This window comes from Diabrotica virgifera, chromosome 9 (assembly GCF_917563875.1).
Source record: "Diabrotica virgifera virgifera chromosome 9, PGI_DIABVI_V3a".
Lineage (NCBI taxonomy): Eukaryota > Metazoa > Arthropoda > Insecta > Coleoptera > Chrysomelidae > Diabrotica > Diabrotica virgifera.
Genome location: NC_065451.1, coordinates 31,300,727 through 31,323,729, shown reverse-complemented (window position 1 = coordinate 31,323,729; position 23,003 = coordinate 31,300,727). Strand labels below are relative to the sequence as shown.

Below are 23,003 nucleotides of genomic sequence, written 5' to 3'. Positions count from 1 at the left end.
ACTGAGCACTGGCTTGAAGTCAACGAGCCTTTTTTTGTAGAAAAATATTCCACTATTGCTAGGTATGACCGTCTAAGTTCAGCTCATGGAGGCACCCAAATCCTTTCTACAAATAATGATTTTTCTCTGGTAACAAAATATGACTTTCTATTAAGTGAAGCATTCTTTGAGTTTTCCTTAGTTTACAGTAAGAACCTTAATCTTTATATTATTTGCATTTATAGATCACCTGACTCTTCCGTGGAACTATTATTTCAGAACCTGCTAAATTTGTTAGATGACCTGCCTCATAAAAGCAGAAAAATTCAATGCGGTGACTTTAATATTAATTATCCTGCTACTTGTGCTACACAAATATCCCTGGTCAACATATTTGAATCATATGGTCTATCAATGCACATTAATTCTCCTACAAGGATTACAAAAACTTCATCTACCATAATTGATTATATTGTCTCAGATTTCTCACCCCGTGATGTCTGCGCTACAACTGTTAATGCGGGACTATCTGATCATGAAGCGGTTTATACGAAGTTTATAACATCTTTAGCAAGTCCTCCTCGAAAACTCGACGTTAAGCAGGATTTTTTCCGGTCGGAACTTTCGTAAATTCCAAAATTTATGCTTAACCTCTGAGTGGCATTTTCCTTCTATGGACGTCAATTATAATTTCAGTGATTTGTTGAATAAGCTTGTCTGTATCTTCAATAAAGCATTTCCTTTAATCACAATTAAGCCAAAACATCGCAAACTCTGGACTACCAAAGGTGTCCGCATATCAGCCAAAAATATGCGTTCACTAGTCTACATCAAGAAATTTACTACCAACGTCTCTGTTACTGAATATATCACCAAGTACAGGGCAATCTATTTAAAACTTATAAAATCAGCTAAAAAATTTTACTATCAAAATCGTCTCAGAAGCTCTAAAAGTGTTGCAAAAGAAACTTGGTCCATAATAAACGATCTTCGAAATAAAACTCACACAACTCAAACATTTTCCCTTCCAGACCCAGAAAATCTAAATGAATACTTTGTTAATGTGAGTAAAAATATAACATCAACTATTGTGTCACAACAAGATCCCATTTCCTATCTCCCTAATTCAAGAAAGGTTTCGAATTCATTCATTTGTGATAACAAGATTTTATCACAAAATCAGTTCGGCTTTTTAAATAATAAATGTACCATCGATGCCATGTTTTCTGTACTACATGAGGTTTATCAAGCATTAAACAATAATCTGCACACTGCCACTGTTTTTTGTGATTATGTCAAAGCTTTTGATTGTGTAAATCACGACATTTTGATAAAAAAACTAGATTTCTATGGAATTCAAGGTCTTTCTTTGAACTGGTTTTAATCTTACTTGGATAATAGGAAACAACGGATTAAAGCAAATGATACAGACTCTAGTCTCAAAAATGTTGTATGTGGTTCACAAGGTTCATTATTGGGTCCTCTACTTTTCCTTATCTTTACTAATGACATCACTAGTTTAAAAAACGATGGAAAAGTTTTTCTTTTTGCTAACGATACCAGTATCACTTGGAGCAACTCAAATATCGCAACTCTTCATGCTACTATAACTTCTGATCTACTCACAATAAAATCCTGGTCCGATTCTAATTTACCATTTTTTAACGTAGATTAGTAGCATTATCCTATAAAGGAACTCTTCAACTCTTACCTCTTTATAACAGCCAGATCAATATCGTTGATTCTGTAAAGTTTCTTGGTATTTTTTTAGATAGCAACCTTAAATGGTCCCTTCATATCGATGTGTTAAGCAAGAAACTATCCTCAGCTTGCTTTGCAATAAGATCTGTTTCGAAGGAAATGAATTTAGCCTCTTCCAAAATAACATACTTTTCATTGTTCGAGTCCCATCTTCGATATGGTCTGCCTTTTTGGGGTTCTGGTACAGCTGCCCAATCCGATGTTGTTTTGAAATTACAAAAAAGAGCAATTAGATATCTGTTTGGCCTCAGAAGAACAACACATTGCAGAAGCTACTTCAAAGGTCACAGGATTCTAACACTACCCTCTTTATATATTTTAGAAACTGTTTGCTTAATTCGTAAACATCTACATGTCTTTCCAGCAAGACCTAGACATGACTATTCCACCAGAAATTCTACCTTTGACATATATTTACCGATCCCGTCCAGCGAGTTAGTAAAGAAATCTATATTATATTCTGCAAAAAACTATACAACCATCTCCCTCTGCAACTTAAAATGACAAAAGCCTATTTATCGGAAAGACCAATATTATTCAATAGCAGAGTTTCTTAACCAATAACTAAGAAATTACAGTATTCTTATGTATAAGTAGAATCTTAATCTATATTTGAGTGTCATATGCAGCAGCATAACTTATTAAATTTTTTAGGTAGATTACGCAATTTGCAATTTTTTTTAAATTTTGCAATATATTGTTAGGGTACTGATTTTTATTTCACTTTATTATGTTTAATTTATATTGACAATTTGTATAATTTTAGTAAATTGTATTTATTATTGTTTTTATTTATGATTCTTGTAAGCTTTGTCTATAAAATTGTTTAAATTGTTCATGACATCAAGGCATATTTCTATTCTATAACCTTGTTTTAGGCACTCATTTAATATTCGCTTCCCACGATTCATATTGATAGTAAACTGTTTTTAAGAAAACTATTTTCTTAAAAATCCACGTACAATACGGATCTCAAATATGTATATCTATTAAAGTAAAAATAGATAACAGAGTTGCCACATTTCGGAAGCAATAATATGCGTGCTTTGTCAAATGTATACTTGGAGTAGTATATTATCTTAGCGCCAACACGGAAAATCGATGAACTAACAATAAACTGGTTGCTAACATTATTGCGTCCTGATACAAAATTTAAATCATAAAATATATCTGTCATCTGATTATATGTTGCCAAATTGAAATTAAAAAGGAGAAGTTTGAATATTTTGTCAACTTACAGAGTAGCAATGATACTTGAAAAACGACAGGAACAACGAAAATTATGGCTTGACATTATTGCGTCCGATATACGGACGCAATAATTCGAAGGTATCAATAATGTATGTAATTGGGATGTTATCAGACGCAACAATGATAGAATGATGTATATATATATATATATATATATATATATATATATATATATATATATATATATATATATATATATAAGTCTTATTCTTTATAAAATGTGGTGTGTTCGTTGGAGAATTGAGTAACGTAACTACTGAAGGAAATGCACAAATTTATTGAGATGTTAACAGTTAGAGATACAAAACGATACTAAAATTAATGAATACAAACTACATATTTCTTAAAACCTTTCATAGTCCATGAACATTTCGCTGACACCGCGAAATTACAAGCGTTGGTGTTTATCACGTCACGTAGTCTAAATATTGAAATATAAACACACACAGTGGCGTGCTCGCCATAACACCTCCCTCCTGAAAACCGAAGCTGGGGTGTCCAAGAAGGGCCTCTTTGCAGCTTCGAAGTTTTGGGCTTGTAGTGTAGAGCCTCTCTGGATATGCTCCGAACAGGGCAGGTAGGGCCACATGAAACAAAGAAACCCACCGGCAATAACTCATTCTATTTTTGTTGTTGTGAGAAGGCCGTAGATGAAGTGTACCACAAGGTAATCGAATTATATGTTGCAATTATTACTGATTAAATTCATTTATAATATGGAAAATGAAAGTTCATATCTACTACTTGCCGTGTTACACTTCAACTTCGTTTAGTTAATAACCTCATAAAATGGTTTTACATTATTGAAATGAAATTTTCGAATAACCTCGTTATCTAACTTAATTTTTAGAGTTTTATTGGTTTCATTGACTTCCAGAACAACATATGGTCCTGTATTTAATATCGATTTTGGTGTATTTGGATTTCTTGGTCTTTTTAAGAGAATATTATCTCCAACTTTATACTTTACTTCCAAGTTACTCGTTCTTAAGTTATCAAAACGGTTCTTTTGCTTTTTCCTTTGATCGCATTGTTTTTCCCTTATATTTTCTAACTGATTATTATACGAAATTTCATCAAATTCTCTATCATTTTTATATGGAAATACTAAACTGTAGGGGGTAGTGGATGTTGAATGATGTTTACTAGAATTATATGAGTATATAGCGACTAAAAGTGCATCTTCTAAGTCGCACTGGTTATGTTCTAAAAGATAGCTTCGCAAAGTATCTGTTATGGTAGCATGGAAACGCTCAATTATACCGTTAGAGGCATGGTACTCAGACGAAGTAAGGTGCCATTCGATATTCAACGAATTAACAAAACTTTGTATCTTTTTATTATTAAATTCGCCCCCGTGATCTGACATAATCATCTTAGGAAGGCCAAAAAGCGAAAAATAATTTTTTAACTTACTAATTATCGTTTCTGGTTTTTTATCAGTTAAAATATACGCTTGCGCAAATTTTGTTAGATTATCTATAACGGTGAGCATTTTCTGTTTATCAAAAAAGAACAGGTCTACAGATAAAGCCTCAAATGGTTTCTCCGGAGAATGCCTTACATTTAAACCTTGAGTACGATTCCTACGATCAAATTTTGAGAGTTGACAAGTAGGGCATAAAGTAATAAATTCGGTTATTTCTCTATACATATTTTTCCATTTATAAAGTTGTCGAATTTTGTCTGCAGTTTCATTAATTCCTTTGTGATAATTACTCGGGTCGTTGTGATATTCGAAAATTATCCTTTGCCTATCTTCTACAGGCGGCATAGTAACGATATTTTTACAAATTACAAAGTTAACGTCTGGATAAAGGAAACTGAGCATTTTATAATAAATATTGCTTTCAAAATAAGGTATGCTATAAGTTTTATTTCGGACTAATACTAGTTTTTTCAAAGTATTAAAATTCTCAAGGCAATGGTGTGGCTTAATTTTAACTATATTAATCTCTCTACTACGATTTTCGTTATATAACTTTAAAATTTTTTCAAAATCCGAGTCACCAACTGTGGGAAAATTATCATTGATAATTTCGAAATGATTTATATTTCTGTCATTCTCATCGTATAGATATAAAATACTCTTATTGTTAACGTCTAAGATTTGCTCATTAGAGTAGGAAAAATTATTTAAAACTAAGTTAGTTTTAACATTCTCAAATTCGGTATATTCATTTTGTTTTTGATGCACATGGTTTAATCGAATTCTTGACAGAGCGTCTGCAACTCTGTTTGCTTTGCCCGAAATATGCTGAATATCAAAATTATATTCACTTAATTTCAGTCTCCATCGTGATAATTTAGAATTAGGATCTTTTAAATTTAAAAGCCATATAAGTGGTCTATGGTCTGTGACTAATCGAAATTTAACTCCAAATAGATATGGACGGAAGTAATTTGTAAAGTGTACAACAGACAATAATTCCTTTTCTGTAGTGGAATATTTCATTTCAGTTTCATTTAATGTTCTCGATGCAAAAGCGATAGGTCGATCCTCACCGTTATCGGACATCTGTGACAAAACCGCACCGACAGCGACATTCGATGCATCGGTCGTCAAAATAAATTCTTTAGAGAAATTAGGATAAACCAGAATTTTTTCCGAGGTCAAAAATTGTTTACATTTGTCAAAGCATTCCACTACTTCGGGTGTAACATGAAACTTTATATTTTTTTTTCAACAAACCCGTTAGAGGTTTAGTTAAATCAGCAAAATTATTTACAAATTTCCTATAATAGCCAAATAAGCCGAGAAATGATTTACATTCAGTTTGATTTTGCGGGACTGGAAAATCTAAAATAGCTTGAATCTTTTTCGGGTCTGGTTTAATACCTTCCGGTGTCAATAAATGACCTAAGAAAGTTATTTCATCCGTTAAAAACTTACATTTATCAGGTTCGATCTTTAAATTATTTTTTTGTATTAATTCAAAAATTATTTCGATATTTTTAAGATGATCTTCGACTGTATTACTAAAAATTAAAATATCGTCCATATAAATGAAACATGTTTTGCCTATGTGCTCTCGAAATATGTCATTCATCACTCTAGCAAAGGTACTAGGAGCGTTTTTAAGCCCAAACGGCATTCTAGTAAATTCAAAGTGCCCGTTTTCTGTGGAAAAAGCTGTTTTTTCGATATCTTCGGGATTCATGGGAATTTGGTGAAAACCCGACGCCAGATCGATTGTAGAAAAAAATTTAGAGGTATTGAGAAGGTCGAAAATATCGCTAATATTCGGGATAGGAAATCTATCGTCAACCGTGATAAGATTTAATTTTCTAAAATCAATTACTATCCTCCATTTTTGAACATTATTTTCGTCAGGTTTTTTGGGGACAATAAAAAATGGCGAATTCCAAGGACTGACAGAATCGCGAATTATTCCCTGCTCTAATAATTTTGTTATTTGTTTATTGACCTCTTTTTTATGAACGTGAGGGTGCCGATAATTTCTAGTATAAATCGGACTGGCATTTTCAGGATTAGTACGGATATTATGTTTTATTCGACTGCTAAAAGTTAGATGTTCGTTAGGTAACGAGAATATATTTTGGAACTTCACATGAATATCTTTTATCTTTGTTTGTAATCTTTCATCAAGATGGTCTAATTTTAGTTTACTTATAATAGTATCAATTTTTTCAGTTGAGTCGATAACATTACTTCGGACTTGATTTTCGTGTATATTATTTAGACTAAATATATTATGTTCCCGATCAGACGAAAACAATGGGATTTCCTCATGATTAGCAAATAAAGTATTCAAACCAAAGTCAATAACACATTTATTCTTTTCTAAAAAATCATAACCAAGTATTCCATCAAAAGGAGAATTTATGTCTACTATATAGAATTTTTCAACACTCGAAAATAATTTAAAGTTTACGCTCTTTGTAACTTGAATTGGTTCGTTACTAATACCAAATATTTTAAAATTTTCATGATTAAACTGATAAGAGTCTAAAATTTTACTTGGTTTCAATATTGATATAGCTGCCCCTGAATCAATTAATAACTTTAAATTTAAATTTTTAATATGCGCGTAAAGAAGCGGTTTATTTGCTACTTGGTAAATTGTAAAGTTGTCAGCGGAACTTGCTCTAAAAAATCCTGATCAACTTCGATTTCTATGTCTTTTTCGCTTTCTGAACTGTCGTTGTCGCAATAGGTATTATGAACAACATTGTGAGATTGTGGTTTACGATAACATTTTTCTGCTTTATGTCCATATTTATGGCAAAAAGTGCACTTTGGAATGGTTAATTTAATTGGTGGATTTGGATTTATCGATTGATTTGTTGAACCGGGCGCAGAAAATGTTTTTTGCGTACCTGCATTACTTGAAGAAATTGTATTGTCATTATTTATATTTAATTTAGAAAAATTGTCATTTGTTTGTTTGAAATATTGTTGGTTTTCATAATCGTTTAAAATTTGCTTAATTTGAATCAACGAACTGGGATTTAAAGAACGAAGCATTTGACACAAAGGTTCTTTTATGCCCGTAATAGCGGTCAGAATTGCAGTCTTACTGTGAAAATTATTTAAACATTTTTTTTCAACATTGTTCAAACTTGAATCGTATTTGATAACTTTACTGATTCTTATCAATTGTTTTTCAATTCTATCAACGAAATTTACCGGTTTTTCACTAGAACGTTGCTTAAAATGGCATAACTCAAAATTTAGACACTGCAAATCCAAATTTTCACCAAACTGAGAAAGGAGAGCATTTTTTATCTCTTGCCATGTCGAAAATTCTTTCGAGCCAATGAAATCAAGAGCCTTTCCCTCTAACCTGCTTTTTACAATAAAAGGAAAAATTTGTAAATCCGCTGGGTCAAATTTTGCAAAAATGAAATCAACAGAATCTATAAAATAGTGTAATTTTGAAGAAGACCCATCAAAAACATTTATAAGCTTGATAGCTTTGTCACTATTAATATAATTATTAGAAGTGTTGGCGGAAATTATGGACGTATTTGCTGTTACGTCGTTAGTTGCCATTATATTAACAAAAAATAAGTTAAACAAATAAAAAAATAAAAAAAATGCAAATACTAGATATGATATCTTAAAAGTTTGAAAATAGCGAAACAGAGTAAATAAAAAAATGAAAACAAATACAAAATTAATATAATTCGACTAACCTCAAGTACTTCCGTGAGAACGTGGCCTTACACCGGAACGGGTCGAGAACGTTGCAGCGTCTCAGATCAGGTGGATTTACACTGGAACGGGAAGAGAACGGGTGGAGAACGTTGTACCTTCTGGATCAAGTGGCTGTACACTGGAACTGGTCGAAATTCTAAACTGTATGTAGTTGCTTCTTCTGTGGAAATGCTTCACCGTTTCCAGGGTCGAGTGGCTTTTCACTGAAGCTGGTGGTTGAGAAGATTTCACGAAGTTGCTAGTTGCGCCTCTCCAGAACTTCCGAATTGCTTTGTGGCTTTACACAACAAGTGGCCTTACACTTGGAATTCTTCAAGTTGCTTACGAGTTCCTTCAGTTTTCCTTCCTCGTGGCCTTACACTCGGAACTCAACTACTAAGTCACTAATTCTCCAATTTCCCAATTAACGATTAAAATCGATTAGAAAAAAGGCTTTACTTTTTCTAATTGGAAATTTCTACTAACTGCGCCAGTCTTATTCTTTATAAAATGTGGTGTGTTCGTTGGAGAATTGAGTAACGTAACTACTGAAGGAAATGCACAAATTTATTGAGATGTTAACAGTTAGAGATACAAAACGATACTAAAATTAATGAATACAAACTACATATTTCTTAAAACCTTTCATAGTCCATGAACATTTCGCTGACACCGCGAAATTACAAGCGTTGGTGTTTATCACGTCACGTAGTCTAAATATTGAAATATAAACACACACAGTGGCGTGCTCGCCATAACATATATATATATATATATATATATATATATATATATATATATATATATATATATATATATATATATATATATATATATATATATATATATATATATATGAGCTAGTGCGTTAGTTGTGTAGTAGGTAATTTCCAGTCACTTCTGACAACTGAACTTCCCAAAAAAAAAATTACTAATGTCACTGTCAAAGTAAATCTTGATAGAGCGAATTTAGTGTACCTAAGGTTGAGAAATACAAAACTATTGAGTGAATTACATAAAAAAACAATTATTATTTTTAATATATCGACGGTCTAATTCTAATACCCTGTATCTGCAAAAAAAACTAAATTTCCAATTTTCGCGGTAAATGATTAACAAAACAGTTATCCACCTATACACAAAACTCCGATCTAAACAAAAAATTCTAGGAACCTACAGGTCATCTAATACCCTGTAACTGAATATATCTAAAATTGATAAGAAATTCCCCATATCATAATAATTTGTTTGAGTTTATACTCAGAATATCGCATGGTAGGGCATAGTCTATTCCTAATACGAGATATTGCTGTTATTTTTATACAAATATTTTTAAAAATATGTAGTATTGTAAAAAACAGAAAAACCTCCTACTGGAAAAACCTCTTTTGGTAGATACTTTGGCGTTTGGTATTCTGCCAAACCTCTATTTGACAGAATATTTTTCACAAATTGACAACACTGTGGTATTACTAATAATTGTCTTTGTCTGGAGACCCAAAAGTCAATATTGCAACTCTTCCTTTATTTAACTGAAATATTATATTTATTTTATATAAATATAATTTATAGTGATAGAGATTGTGTTTTGCAGGATAATATTTTAGATTCTGGTGACATCAACTTATCATAAGTTACTATATCTCAATTTGGCATTTCTATTTCGTCTATATATGAAAAACTTTCCATTTTGGATAGCAACAAGGGGCCAGGTCCAGATGGTCTTCCACCTTCTTTTCTTAAACACTTAAGCTTTTTACTTTCTAGACCTCGTTTTCACATTTTTAACCTGTCATTAAAGACAGGGATGTTCCCAGCCTACTGGAAAACTAGCATTAATAACCCAATATTAAAATCTGGAGATAAGTCTCAAGTGAACAATTATCGTCCGATTAGCATTCTGAGTTGTATTCCCGAAGTTTTTAAGGGTCTAGTTTAAAATACTGTTTTATCAACTAGCAATTTGGATTTCTCTCTAGCTGCTCCACTGAACTTAATTTATTGACATTTACTGACTTCCTTGTGGAATCTCTTAAAGGTGGCTTCCAGGTTCATGCTGTATACACAGATTTTACAAAGGCGTTTGACTGGGTAAATCACAAGATTTTAATCAATAAGTTGAGAGGTGTGGGTATCCAGGGTGAACTTTTAGAATGGTTGTTATCCTACCTATCTGAAAGAATACAAATAGTATGTTTTCAGGGTTTTCAATAGTTTGAAATTAGGGTACCTTCAGGAGTGCCACAAGGGTCACATTTGGGACCCCTTCTATTCAATATCTATGTTAATGATATTTCCTCCTGTTTCCACTTTGCTTTTTTCCTAATGTTTGCTGACGATTTAAAATTATATTTGAAAATCGAGAATGATGGTGACTATCAAAAATTACAATCTGACTTGGATCAGTTGAGCTATTGGTGTGATAGCAACGGAATGGAACTTAATGTTAAAAAGTGTCACTTAATGGTTTTTGGTCAAAATAGAACTCCTACAAATCATATCTATACTATTAAGGATTGTCCTTTAGTCTCTGTATCTCAGATAAAAGACCTAGGTGTTGTGCTCTCCCCCATATCTCATCTATTGTCTCAAAATCACTTCAACTTTTAGGGTTTATCAAAGGTTGTGCATTTTATAAACGTTGTGCGTTTATCCAAAGACTTTCTAAATATCCCATCCATAAAAATATTGTATAGTTCACTTGTGAGACCTCACCTAGATTACTGTTCATGTGATTGGTCTCCACACTATAACACCCATGTTCAAGTTATTGAGAGAGTTCAGCACAAGTTCTTAAGATTTGTTGCATTTAAACAAAACCAGAGGGTTGATGAAATTAACTATTCTAATATGGAAAAGTCTCTCAACATAATCTCTCTCATAGCATACTACACTCCAATGTGTAGCATACTCATACTACGCTCCGATAATTTTGGTCCTCAACTATTGGAGAAAATTAGCCTCCATGTTCCTAGTAGACAAACAAGGCTAAATCAACCCTTTTACGTTAGACCCCATCGCACAAACTATGGACATAACTCTTTCATGTCTAGAACACCTAGGTTTGCTAACCAATATTCGGAAAGTTTAGATTGTTATAGTTTTCCAAAAGAATTTAAAGCTCAGCTTAAAAACTGTGTGTGATAACTTAATGTCCTTGTGTTCTGTACATTTTTTGTTAATGTTTGCTATTTAATGTTCCTAGTTTGTATGATTAAAATTTTTAAATTTACTGTAGATTAGGTTAGAAATCTCATGTGATTAATATTTATACTTTATTTAATTGGGTGATTGCCTGTTGATAAATAAATAAATAAATATAAAACCAAATAAACTTTATTGATTTATAAAACCAAATAAACCATAAATGCAAATAAATCAAGACATCAACAGTCAAAATTCATAATCTGTCAAAGACATTCAATATTCTGGATAATTGGAGTGTGTATAATTAGAGTTCTACTGTACTTGTTTCTGTGAGTTAAAAAGAGACCTAGTATAAAAAGTAGTTGTTGAATAATTTCGTGCATGGGAAAAGTTAGTAAGTAGCCTTTCAGATTAAGACACTGGTGTCCGCCACCGGTATTCAATTGCAGCAAATCATTGTTGAGCCACTAAAATCAGCCAGACACTCAAAGTGGCTCATCTGTATTCGTTTATTTAAAACAATGCTTTGCTGCTATTGGCTTAGTCTGAAAAGGTACTTACGAGTGGAGATACTATAGCTACTCTTTATTCACTTACCCTCATCTTGATCTATTTCAGCTTTTATAGGGCATTTCTTCACATCTAAATAATCAAAATCAAATGTATCGCAGGCACTTTCTGTCTTAGGCTCCTCCTTAAATTCGGTTTTAAAGGTATCCTGTAGAACTTCATTATCTATTATTTCTATTTCTCTTTTGCAAGTTGTCTCAGCTACCTCTTGTTTTACTTCAGTTTGATTAAACATGATTGTTATTTTTATCTCGTATTATAAAAAATATATATCTACTGAAAACTAGAAGGATAATATATGTAAATTAACCATTACCAAAATACTTTACAGTAGTCTTTTTATGTTTATGTTTATTTATGTTTTTATCATTTTATTTTTTATTATTATGAATTATGACTTTCTAACCTTTCTCTTTCTTCTTCTCTTTTTTCATGGCTTCGCTATGAGGTGATTCGCCAGCACTATTTGTTGGCGACCGTGATGTAATCTGGTTCTAAACCTTAAATAGAATATAAAATAAATACAGTTGTTTAAGTTTCCTGGCAGGGTTTCACCATGTTCCCGGAGGTTATATCTTTTAACATCCGCTTTTAGCCTGCTCAATATTACTTTGACATAATAAATGTGTAGATCATGATACTTAACAAGATAGTACCTTCCCGTAGCGCAAATATGTCCGAGTTCGCGCATCGCATGACGTAACTGGAGACCGGAACTTGAATTCTTGTTTGTCGCCCCCGTTAGAAAACATATTCCGATTAGATTTTGTTGCACAAACTCTTAAAAAGAGTTCCTATAACAAATACACAGAGTGTATTGATATATAAAACAATTTTTTTAAACAAATTAAAAAAAACAATTTTTTCACGTCGAATAATTTTTTAGATTCTTTGGGTAATTATGAGCCAAAAAGGTCTCTTGTAATTTTTCTCTAAAATTGACTGTTGTTGAGTAATACTCGATTTAAAATTTGAAAAACGCTAAAATGGCCATTTTAAGGCTTAATAACTCGGTTAAAAATTATTATTATGAAAGTCAAAAAGTGACTGAATCAAAGTTGAAAGCCCCCCCTACAGGATCCTGAAGAAATTTTGTCATTATTTTATTACCGAGATGTTATTTTTAAGTGTTAACCATTAGCGCTAAGTGAGGCGGCCGTCAGTGTGAGTGCAAGTGAGATGCACCATTAGACAGCCGGAATGGTGCATCTCTTTCGCACTCACTATTGACGGCCGCCTATATGCAGTTAGCGCTCATTGTTAATAATTAAATATAACAGCATTAGTAATAAAATAATGACAAAAATTTCTTCAGGATCTTGTAGGGTGAACTTTAAACTTTGATTTGGTCACTTTCTAGCTTTCGTAGTAATAATTTTTAACTCAGTGATTAATCCTTGAAATGGCGATTTTCGCGTTTTCAAATATTAAATCGCGTATAACTCGACAAAAATAAATTTTAGGGAAAAATCACAATGCTTATATTATAATAACCCAAAAAATCTAAGAAAATTGAACGAATTAAAAAAATTAATTTTTTGACTTTGTTTAAAAAAATTCTGTGCTCTGTGCGTAAAGTGAGTTAAGTCCAAAAATGGTCGAAATTAGCCATTGCACTTAAGGTGCTATTGGTCTTAAGAATCCCCATTATTATTATTAAATAGATATTTTTTATGCTTTTTGTAATAGTTTGTGTTATGCGTTAAGCGTGTTAAGTTCATGATATTTGTGAAAATTGTGTTAAGCCCATGTAAGAAAAAGTTTATTATATTTTTTATAATACTTATATGGTTTGTTTATATTATTTATTGATTATGTTATTGAGAGAAATAAATATTTAATTGATCAAAAGTGTTTAAAAGAATTTTGAGGGATACATTCTTGTAAAAACTCTAAAAGTATAACTCGAACATATTTTTGTAAACTTTAAACGCGTTTATCTCAAAACAGTGTTTTGGGACTTAACTTTCTTTACGCACGGAGCACAGAATTGTTTAAACAATTTTATGACCGCGACACCTCCCGTCACCCTATGGATTTGTTATAAGGAACTCTTTTTTAGTAAGTTTGTACAAAAAAATCGAATCGGAATAATTTACCTCTAACGGAGGCGACCATACAGCCTGGACTATACAGGGTGTCCCGAAAAGAATGGTCATAAATTATACCACACATTCTGGTGTCAAAAATAGTTCGATTGAATCTAACTTACCGTTAGTACAAATGTGATCATAAAAAAAGTTACAGCCCTTTGAAGTTACAAAATGAAAATCGATTTTTTTCAATATATCGAAAACTATTAGAGATTTTTTATTGAAAATGGACATGTCTCATTCTTATGGCAGGAACATCTTAAAATAAAATTATAGTGAAATTTGTCCACCCCATAAAAATTTTATGGGGGTTGTGTTCCCTTAAACCCCCCCAAACTTTTGTGTACGTTCCAATTAATTCATTATTGTTATACCATTAGTTAAACACAACATTTTGAAAACTTTTTTGCCTCTTAATATTTTTTCGATAAACCAGTTTTTATCGAGATGCAGCTTCTTTTTTAACATATTTACATAAAAATTTTATGGGGGTTTTGTTCCTTAAAACCCCCCAAATGTATGTATACGTTTCAATTAAACTATTATTGTGGTACCATTAATTAAACACAGTGATTTTAAAACTTTTTTGCCTCTTAGTCTTTTTTTGATAAATCACCTTTTATCGAGATGTGGCTTATTTTTCAAAATACACCTAAAAATGTAAATTATAAATAAATTTTCAGATTATTAACAGGTCTCTATAATCGTACTTAACCGTATACAAATATGTGGTGGATTCGAAAAATATTCAAAATATCTCGATAAACACTGGCTTATCGAAAAAGTACTAAGAGACACAAAAGTTTTAAAAATATTGTTTTTAACTAATGGTGCCACAATAATGAATTAATTGGAACGTACACAAAAGTTTGGGGGGTTTAAGGGAACAAAACCCCCATAAAATTTTTATGGGGTGCACAAATTTCATTTTCATTTTTTTTAAGATGTTGCTGCCATAAGAATGTCACATGTCCATTTTCAATAAAAAATCTCTAAGAGTTTTCGATATATGAAAAAAAATCGATTTTCATTTTGTAACTTCAAAGGGCTGTAACTCTTTTTGTGTGCACTATTGTATATAGGTAAGTGAGGTTCAATCAACGTATTTTCGACTCCAGAATCTGTGGTATAATTTATGACCAATCTTTTCGGGACACCCTGTATAACAACGAGCAATTCAAACTAATCGGAAATCATTCGGACATTACGAACTATTACGAACTTGGGCCTCCAGTTACGTTACGACTCCCTTCTCTTCGAAATGCGCAATATATTATCTTGTTATTTATAGTATCATGATGTAGATCGAATTATAAATTCAACCATTGTTTGGCTCTGGCGGGCTATTTAGCAAGTATTCAAATTCACTGATGATGGACTGATAGGTCCGAAAACGTTCTGAATTGGACACATTTTATTCAATCCATTGGGATTTTTAAATTATACCAATTACATAGAAGTGGTTTTTACTTCATGGTAGAGTTTTTTTTATATTAATTTAAAGTTGAGCATCATAAATTACAAATTAATTTTATTATAGTCAAGAAACTGTAAGATTGCACTGACCGACCTTTCGTTAGGGGATATTAAGATTGTATCTATTGAGATTGGTGTTTTGACTTCCATTGAAATAAAGATTGTGTATAAATCCATGTTGGGAATAACATTAATGGGACATCCAAATAAAATATGGTTTAAAGAGTCCCAGTACCACTAAGTCTCAGACACAACTGGCTATATAGTGATTTTAGTAAATAATTTTGCAAATTTTACCAAAAGAAAAATAATTACTAAATATATAGTTTATACTTAATTACTAAATAGTTAATAATAGAGGGCTTTTCATTTCGTCATTTGTTTCGAGCATCTATCATAAATATGTCGTATAATCACAAACAAATGACAATCGATGAAAAGCCCTATTTTGCCAATTTTGGCAAAATTGGAAAAAAACAAAAATTACCTACTAAAATCACTAGCCGGTTGTGTCTGAGTTTAGCGAACCGACTATATTAATAAACAACTTCTAAGCTGTTTTATAATATTTTTGAGTTCATTAATCATATTTTTTATTTAAAACATAAATTCGTTAATAATGCTTAGTAATGCATATATTTGTATTTTTAGCTTTCCAGAAGATCCTACGAAGAAGGCGTGAAGTATAAGATGAGTATGTTCAAAACAGTTTTTAGAAAAAGATATTGACAGAACTTCATTATATTTGATTAATATTCAATGTAAATAAATAAAAACATCAGAAATGGAAAACAAGAATTAAGTTATAATCTTAAGTTAAAGTAAATAATAAAAACAATAAATATAATTAAATAAATACCTATTTGTTTGTGAAAATGCTATTTCTTTATGGCATTTTTGAAATCAACTATTCTAATCGGGAAATTAGCCACAATCTACTTGAAAAAAATAATTGTATTAAGGTTTCTACTTCCACATCGGACGTCATTGTCAAAACACAAAATATTATTTATTATTTATTTAACTATTATTTAATATTTATTTTATTATTTATCCATATTATTACCTGTAAATAATATTTCTTTTTTGGAGCAAGTTTCACATTCAAAAGGTTTATCACCAATGTGTAATTTTATATGTTCTGCTAACGTAGATCTTATCGATTTTTTACTTTTAAACGTTGTTTTCACCTTTAGACAAATTTGCACTGTTTATATAAAGGCTCAACTGTTGGCTTCACGGCAGCGGTACCAATTAATGCTCGTATAATCTGTTAAACTGGATCTTTTGGAGCGATTTTTTACATCCCATATTTATTTACAATCTGTAATATCAATTGCAATAAGTAAATAGTCTGGGCAGATTATCGGAGAATAGGCCATTTTTGGGAAAAGTTATTTACCAGCAATTTTATTGCTGGAATCGAATCTTATGATTGTATATATTAATAATAGTCTAGTAAAATAAAATTACAATACATGTAAATCAAAATGTAAATTCGTACAGGTTGAAACAAATTTTATATCAAAGTTTAGGTGGGTACAAAAGATATTTTCAAGAAAGTATCCAAATCATACAAGGGGATCATTGTTTAAATAATTAAAAAGGGGTCATTTTCGCAAAAAACTTACTTTTTTAACTGCTGAGGTCATTCAATTACTAAAGAAGGTGTATAGGATTGTTTTCTGCAAAGTTGAAGGGTCAATTTTTTACATAAGACTTACAAAATTAAATTTGACCCCCTATTTATTTAAATTATTATACATAAAACTTTAAAAACAAATTTGCAAAAAATTATTTTTAGCGTTTTAAATAAGCACTATAAAATATCTTATTTTACAGGAGAAGTTGCGCTATGTTATTAGTATTAATAAAAAAAAATTGGTCTAAAAATATTTAATATTTTTGTAGATATTGAATTTGTTTATTAAATGTTACTCTATTTTCAATTGCAAAAACGCGGTTGTTGCCAAAGAAGTATTCATCTGTATTAAATCTTATTATTTTTATTTTTTTGTATATTTTCGGTAAATGTATTGATAAATTCAAATTTCAATTAAACTTCCCCCTAAAATGGCATTTGAAAATTATTCAAATTTGTTTATTAATTTTTTGTTTAATAACGTCGCGGGGATTAAACATTTTGAAAAACCGTTTCGATAATTGGATTTCTGGGAATTTTTCACTAATTATCAAATTTTTTGGTCTTTTTTTCTCTTCTTTTTTTTTTCTTGGAGTTATATTACTACGGGCCCTTTTAGGGTTAAGTTTCATTAAGAATGTCGAATCTCTAAGTTGTAGATTCTAGACCTAAAAATATTAAGATTGGTCTAAAATCACTTTAACAAAATGTGGCTACTTACTGAGTTACAGGGTGTTTTATTTAAAAATTTAAAAATTATTTTTACCAAGTACTTTCAAACTATTTGACGTATCCTTATCATACTTGGCACAAAGTGTGGGTATTATACAGTCTACTAAATTGTGATAAACAAAAGTTTCTAGCTGCTACCAGAGGCATACGACAGGGGATAGTTAATGGTTGACCCTTCCCAAATTCTACGCCACTGAGGGAATTACTATTTTAGCGAAATTTTTCGATTCTCTAATACTTTCTATGTAAATAATATACTCTTTTCTGGTAACGATTAAGTCATTAGTTTTCGAGATATTGGACGTTAAAAATGAAACGGCATAGTTATTTTGATTCATTCATTCATTCATTTTAAACTTCCAATATCTCTCAAACTGATGACTTTATCGATACCAATAAAGTTATTTACATACAAAGTATTGGAGAATCGAAAAATTTCGCTAAAATAGTAATTTGCTCAGTGGCGTAGAATTTGGGAGGGGTCAATCATTCACTATCCCCTGTCGTACGCCTCTGGCACTAGCTAGAAACGTTTATTAATCACAATTTAGTAGGGTGCATAATAGCTACACTTTCTGCCAAGTATGATAAGGATACGTCAAATAGTTTTAAAGTACTTGGTAAAAATAGTTTTCAAATTTTTAAATAATACACCCTGTAACTCAGTAAGTAGCCACATTTTGTTTAAGAGATTTTAGTTAAATCTTAATATTTTTAGATCTAGAATCTACAACTCAGAAATTCGACACTCTTAATAAAATTTAACCCTAAAAGGGCCCGTAGTAATATAACTTCAAGAAACAAAGAAGAAGAAAAAACGACAAGAAAATTTTTTTAATTAGTAAAAAATCCCAGGAACCCAATTATCGAAACGGCATTTCAAAATACTTAACCCCCGCGACGTTATTAAAAAAACAAATTATAAACAAATTTGAATAATCTTCAAATGCCATTTTAGGGGGGAGTTTAATTGAAATTTGAATTTATCAATACGTTTATCGAAAATATACATAAAAATAAAAATAATGAGATTTTAAACAGGTGCATATTTCTTTGGCAACAACGGCGTTTTTGCAATTGAAAATATAGTAACATTTAATAAACAAATTCAATATCTCAAAAAATATTAAATATTTTTTGACCGATTTTTTTTGCTCAATACTGGTAATATGGCGCAACTTAGTCTGTAAAAAAAGATATTTAATAGTGCTTATTTAAAACGCTAAAAATATTTTTTTGCAAATTTGTTTTTAAAGTTTTATATACAATTATTTAAATAAATAGGGGGTCAAATTTAATTTAGTAAGTCTTATGGGAAATATTTTCTCTTCAACTTTGCAGAAAAAAATCCCATAGACCTTCATCGATAAGTGGATTACCTCAGCAGTTAAAAAAGTATTTTGTTTGCAAAAATGACCCCTTTTTAATTATTTAAACAATGATCCCCTTATATGATTTGGATACTTTCTTTAAAATATCTTTTGTACCCACCTATACTTTCATATAAAATTTGTTTTAACCTGTACGAATTTACATTTTGACTTTTTTTTATTTTATTAGGCTATAATATAGGTATGCAAAGTCTGCAGATAGTGTGCTACTTTTTTTATTTACAAAATGGCTCCCGAAAATCGTGTTGTTTTCAATTGTTGCTCTATAACTCCAAAGATTTTAACTTTACACCAAAAACACCCAAATAAAAATTCACCGTAATTAAATTCTGCATAGAGACGTGTTTTTCCCGATTTACTTCAACGAAAATTTTCCCGGGAAAATGCAGGTTTTTCCAACAAAATCTTTAATTTTCAACCAAAATTTTAGATAAGTAATTGTTTATCAAGAATTAAATAACTTGGTAATATAAAAGCTCTTTTTGTATAGATTACAGTTCCAGATGCCGATGGAAATTGAATGAACAGTTTAGCAACAATTGAAATCTTAATTAAAAATTTACGTTCGCTATAATAACCAAAATAATTATTATGCAAAAGAATAACTATGATTTTTGTATAAAAAGAGACTGTACCTATCTAATGTACATTACAAAATTGAAATTGGACTTTTTAGGCAGCCTCAGGAATATTTTAAAATTATAAACAATTTTTTGGCTTATAAACAAATAGAATATTTCAAGAAATAATAAATTAAATGAAATCAAGAAAACGGTATTGGAAAAAAAGCGACAGGGCTCTCCTTTTAAAAGAAAAACGTTTAATTGTAATGTGAGTGGTTACTGAGATAAAATCGGTCAAAGTTGACCGGCATTTACGGCAAAGATATAAACAATAGGATCGTAACTTTTAAACCATCACCTTTTTATTTTTGTCCTCTTTCTCCACACCATATTTTATATGTTTATCGAAGGTATGAGAAGAGCAAACATTTAATGGAGGACTGTCCGATCATATCCTACGATGGCAGTCGATTGAATATGTCTAAAATTTTTGAAACTAAACTTTTGTATGTAAAAATTAATTATTATTTACAATGTATTGTTCTTTTTATTTATGTACAAAAACTGTGATGTAGCCATACGCTAAATAAATAAATTTATATGTTTAAAATACTCATAACATAGGTATATTATTATATAACAAACTATCGATATAACGAGTGGAAATTGCCAAAAATAGCAAAATTCTAATCAAAAATTTAATTTGGAGAAAATGTAATCTCAAAGTTCAAAATCGGTATACGTTAAAAAATGTATTTTCTCGGTTTCTCATGGAGCAATTTTCTTCATTCTTTTTTTGTTCCCAAGTAACTCGAGTAGAGCCATCTAACTAACGCATTATTAAATGCCAAAGTTGCTTTTGTTTTGTTATAATAAATTAATTTATTTGTTATAACAAAAATTTTTGATTTGTTTAAACAAAGATTGTTTAAATAATTATACGGCTTTCAAATGAGAATATTTGTGTTATTAACGTTAAAAGGTACACTTGTAGTAAGTATATTTAAAAAAAGTCTACAACTGGATATAATATGTAGTTTCCTTTTCTTATAAATAAATAAATCTATTATAACAAAACAAAAGCAAGTTTGAAATTTAACAATGGGTTAGTTAGATTGCTCTAGTCGAGTTACTTGGGAACAAAAAAGGAATGAAGAAAATTGCTCCATGGGAAGCCGAGAAAATGCATTTTTTTAACGTATACCGATTTTGAACTTTGACATTACATTTTCTCCAACCTAATTTTTGATTGGAATTTTGCTATTTTGGCAATTTTCACTCGTACTATCGATAGTTTTTATTCTAATAATATATGTTATGAGTATTTTAAAGATATAAAAATTAGTGTGGTGAAAGACAACAAAAATAAAAAGGTGATGGTTCGAAAATTATAATCCTATTGTTTATATATTTGCCGTAAATGCCGGTCAACTTTGACCGGTTGTATCTAAGGAACCACTAATCACAATTAAACGTTTTTTCTTTTAAAAGAAGCGTCCTACCGCTTTTTAATGCCGTTTTCATGATTTAATTTAATTTAATATTTCTTGAGATATTCTATTTGTTTATAAGCCAAAAAAATGTTTATAAATGTTTATAACTTAAATAGTCCAATTTCAATTCTGTAAGGCACATTAGATAGGCACAGTGTCTTTTTATAAAAAAATCATAGTTATTCTTATGTATCATAATTATTGTGGTTATTATAGCGACCGAAAATTTTTAATTAACAATTTAATTGTTGCTAAACTGTTCATTCAATTTCCATCGGCATCTGGAACTGTAATCTATACAAAAAGAGCTTTTATATTACCAAGTTATTTAATTCTTGATAAACAATTACTTATCTAAAATTTTGGTTGAAAATTAAAGATTTTGTTGGAAAAACCTGCATTTTCCCGGGAAAATTTTCGTTGAAGTAAATCGGGAAAAACACGTCTCTATGCAGAATTTAATTACGGTGAATTTTTATTTGAGTGTTTTTGGTGTAAAGTTAAAATCTTTGGAGTTATAGAGCAAAAATTGAAAAAAACACGATTTTCGGGCGCCATTTTGTTTATAAAAAAAGTAGCACACTATCTGCAGACTTTGCATACCTATAACATTAATACCTTTATACAATCATAAGATTCGATTTGAGCAATAAAATTGGGGACGAGTTGAGTTCACTCCCAAAATATGAATATTACCTTCGCTTAAGGCGATTTTAAGCCGTCATTATTATAAGTAATTATTATACCTTAAAATCTTTACACAGTTGCCAAATTATTCGTTTAAAAGTATATTTCTTATTAGACGTTCTTGCAGATCTACAATTGGGATAATTTTTAAAAATGCAACTTGGTAATAATTCAAGAAAACAAAGTTTAATTGTTCTGTTCTTGTTAATATTTGGTCACTAAGTTTCATTGAATACATACATACATACATTAGAGTAAATATTAAATTGCTATAACTGCCCCGCTTACTTTTTTTACAACATATTTGATACATTTTTTATAAATTCAAAATTGGTAAGGCGGTTATTTTGTAGTTATTTCAAATTATTATCTTTAAGTTTTCTCTCAATATCCCTTTTCTATCGTACACTTCACAACGATATCTATACTTTGAAGTTTGATATAAGTATTTAATTGAAAATCTTGGAGAACATAAATAGACTGGTTAAAATTTGGATGTGTTGTATAATGAAGCATTATGATTATAGCGATAATGAAGCATTATAGCGAGAGTGAAAAGACTCACATGCATTTGTTGTCCTTTGTAAAGACGAAGAATTTTCAGCCTATATGTAAAAAGGAAATGTTGATGTTTCTTCAATATAGGTTTCAACGAGATAGTCACTAAACTTAACCAATCTTTCATCTTCTGGTTGAATTGCAACAAGATCTATGGCAAAGCAATCCCCAACGTCATCTGTTTTGAGAAATGGTAAACCAAATATATAAGTTATATATTTAGCTATATCTGTTTCTGCACCATTTTTTAACTGATGTTCGTGGGACAGATCCAACTGTTGAATTTTTCTCTACCAACTTTGACCCAAGTGAAACAGGCATCCCTCAAGTTTAGTGTCTCGAAAAACTTCTCGAATTGCTTTACCATAAAAGTGCTATTTGACAACTGTTTAAATTTCAGAAAAATAATATGCCTTAATCATACTTTATTGTAAATTCGCTCGGGAGTGAATTCGAATAGTGTCGGGAGTGAACTCGACTAATAAAATAACTACCTGCT

General features: G+C 30.5%; 1 protein-coding gene and 1 long non-coding RNA gene across 9 annotated transcripts in view; one reads left to right on the top strand and one right to left on the bottom strand.

Annotated features, from left to right (window-relative positions):
- Nucleotides 1–23,003, bottom strand: part of LOC126892650 (zinc finger protein OZF-like) — a 348,853-nt gene that overhangs the window by 127,000 nt on the left and 198,850 nt on the right. The window contains exons 1-2 of one of the 5 annotated variants that reach the window (XM_050662284.1): nucleotides 12,276–12,699; nucleotides 11,897–12,152 (exon numbers count right to left, since the gene is read on the bottom strand). The exons of 3 other annotated variants lie outside the window; for them this stretch is intronic. In XM_050662284.1, the coding sequence (XP_050518241.1) occupies nucleotides 11,897–12,104 (208 nt within the window). In that variant the 5' untranslated portion in view covers nucleotides 12,105–12,152; nucleotides 12,276–12,699. Of the gene's footprint in view, nucleotides 1–11,896; nucleotides 12,700–23,003 lie in introns of those variants that run through there. One more of the 5 variants, XM_050662286.1, reaches the window with a different exon arrangement.
- Nucleotides 1–23,003, top strand: part of LOC126892655 (uncharacterized) — a 238,824-nt gene that overhangs the window by 66,096 nt on the left and 149,725 nt on the right. The gene's annotated exons all lie outside the window — the stretch shown is intronic.